General features: G+C 46.7%; 1 protein-coding gene across 1 annotated transcript in view; it reads right to left on the reverse strand.

Annotated features, from left to right (window-relative positions):
* Positions 1 to 1,061, reverse strand: part of lekr1 (Leucine-, glutamate- and lysine-rich protein 1) — a 26,674-nt gene that overhangs the window by 3,368 nt on the left and 22,245 nt on the right. The window contains exon 8 of the mRNA XM_025055225.1: positions 761 to 931. Within this exon, the coding sequence (XP_024910993.1) occupies positions 761 to 931 (171 nt within the window). The remainder of the gene's footprint in view (positions 1 to 760; positions 932 to 1,061) is intronic.

Below are 1,061 nucleotides of genomic sequence, written 5' to 3' on the forward strand. Positions count from 1 at the left end.
AGAAAACAAATGAATTATTTTGTTTTGAAAGAAAGGAAGTAAGTTTGAAGTTGGTTTGGTGTTGGTTGTCAGTGAATGACATTAAAGAGCGCGTCGTCTGTGGAAGTGGAATCAGGACACCTTGAACCTGGAGAGATACGGCCGGGATAAAAAGGGAGGAGGAGGAGGAGGAGGAGCAGTAGCAGTGACGCTGGTCAGGTGGTGGTGGGTGTTGCTAAGTGAAGACATGGCGTAACCTCCTCACCACTCCCACCTTTCTCATCTGCCTCTCATCTCAGCCGGGCTGACATTTCTGATCCGTCCTCACACTCAAGTGTAGGTTTCTGCTCTAAACTCTTCTGTAGAAGCAGTGGACAGTTGGACAGTTGGACAGATGGACTGGACGTCTGTCACGCCCCTCTACCTCACCTACACCCTCAACCCAAAACCCATCCTTTCCGTACAGTTCACCTGTTGTCCACTAGGCTGTTTTTATATTCTGTTCTACTGAACTGTATTTTATGTCTCTGTTCCGTCACCTCCCGTCATGGAAGGTTAAACAGTCTATGTCCATGTGAGGGCGCTCTAGTCTCTGTTTCACGTGAAGTCTTTTTAACAAACGTCTTATTTGAGCTCAGCTGCTGCAGACTAATTTAATTCACTTCAACATCAGTGTGTCTTCCTCGGGCTGTGACCACAGTCACTCAAACTAAATTCAATCCAGATCTGACACGAGAGGTTTGGCTGGAAGAAGAACACACACACACACACACACACTCACCTCGTCTTCAAGTTCACAGTTCCTGTGGTTCATCAGTTGTAGCTCAGCTTTAGTTTCACTCAGCTGCAGCGCCTCCTGCTGGAGCTCCTGATGAATCTCCTCCTCTCGTCTCCTCCTCTCCTGCTGTAACTCCCACTCCAGTTCTTTCACCTCCTGCTCTGTCTGCCTCAGCTGGAAAGAATAAAGAAAATGTCGTCCATAAATATTTACGTTGTTGTTGAACACGTGTTCTTTGACAAAAATGTTCAGAATCAAGACGACTCGAGGTGGTCGTTACCGCGTTTACATCTTTTGCATAAAG

Source organism: Cynoglossus semilaevis, chromosome 4 (genome assembly GCF_000523025.1).
Source record: "Cynoglossus semilaevis isolate Cse_v1.0 chromosome 4, Cse_v1.0, whole genome shotgun sequence".
Taxonomy (NCBI): domain Eukaryota; kingdom Metazoa; phylum Chordata; class Actinopteri; order Pleuronectiformes; family Cynoglossidae; genus Cynoglossus; species Cynoglossus semilaevis.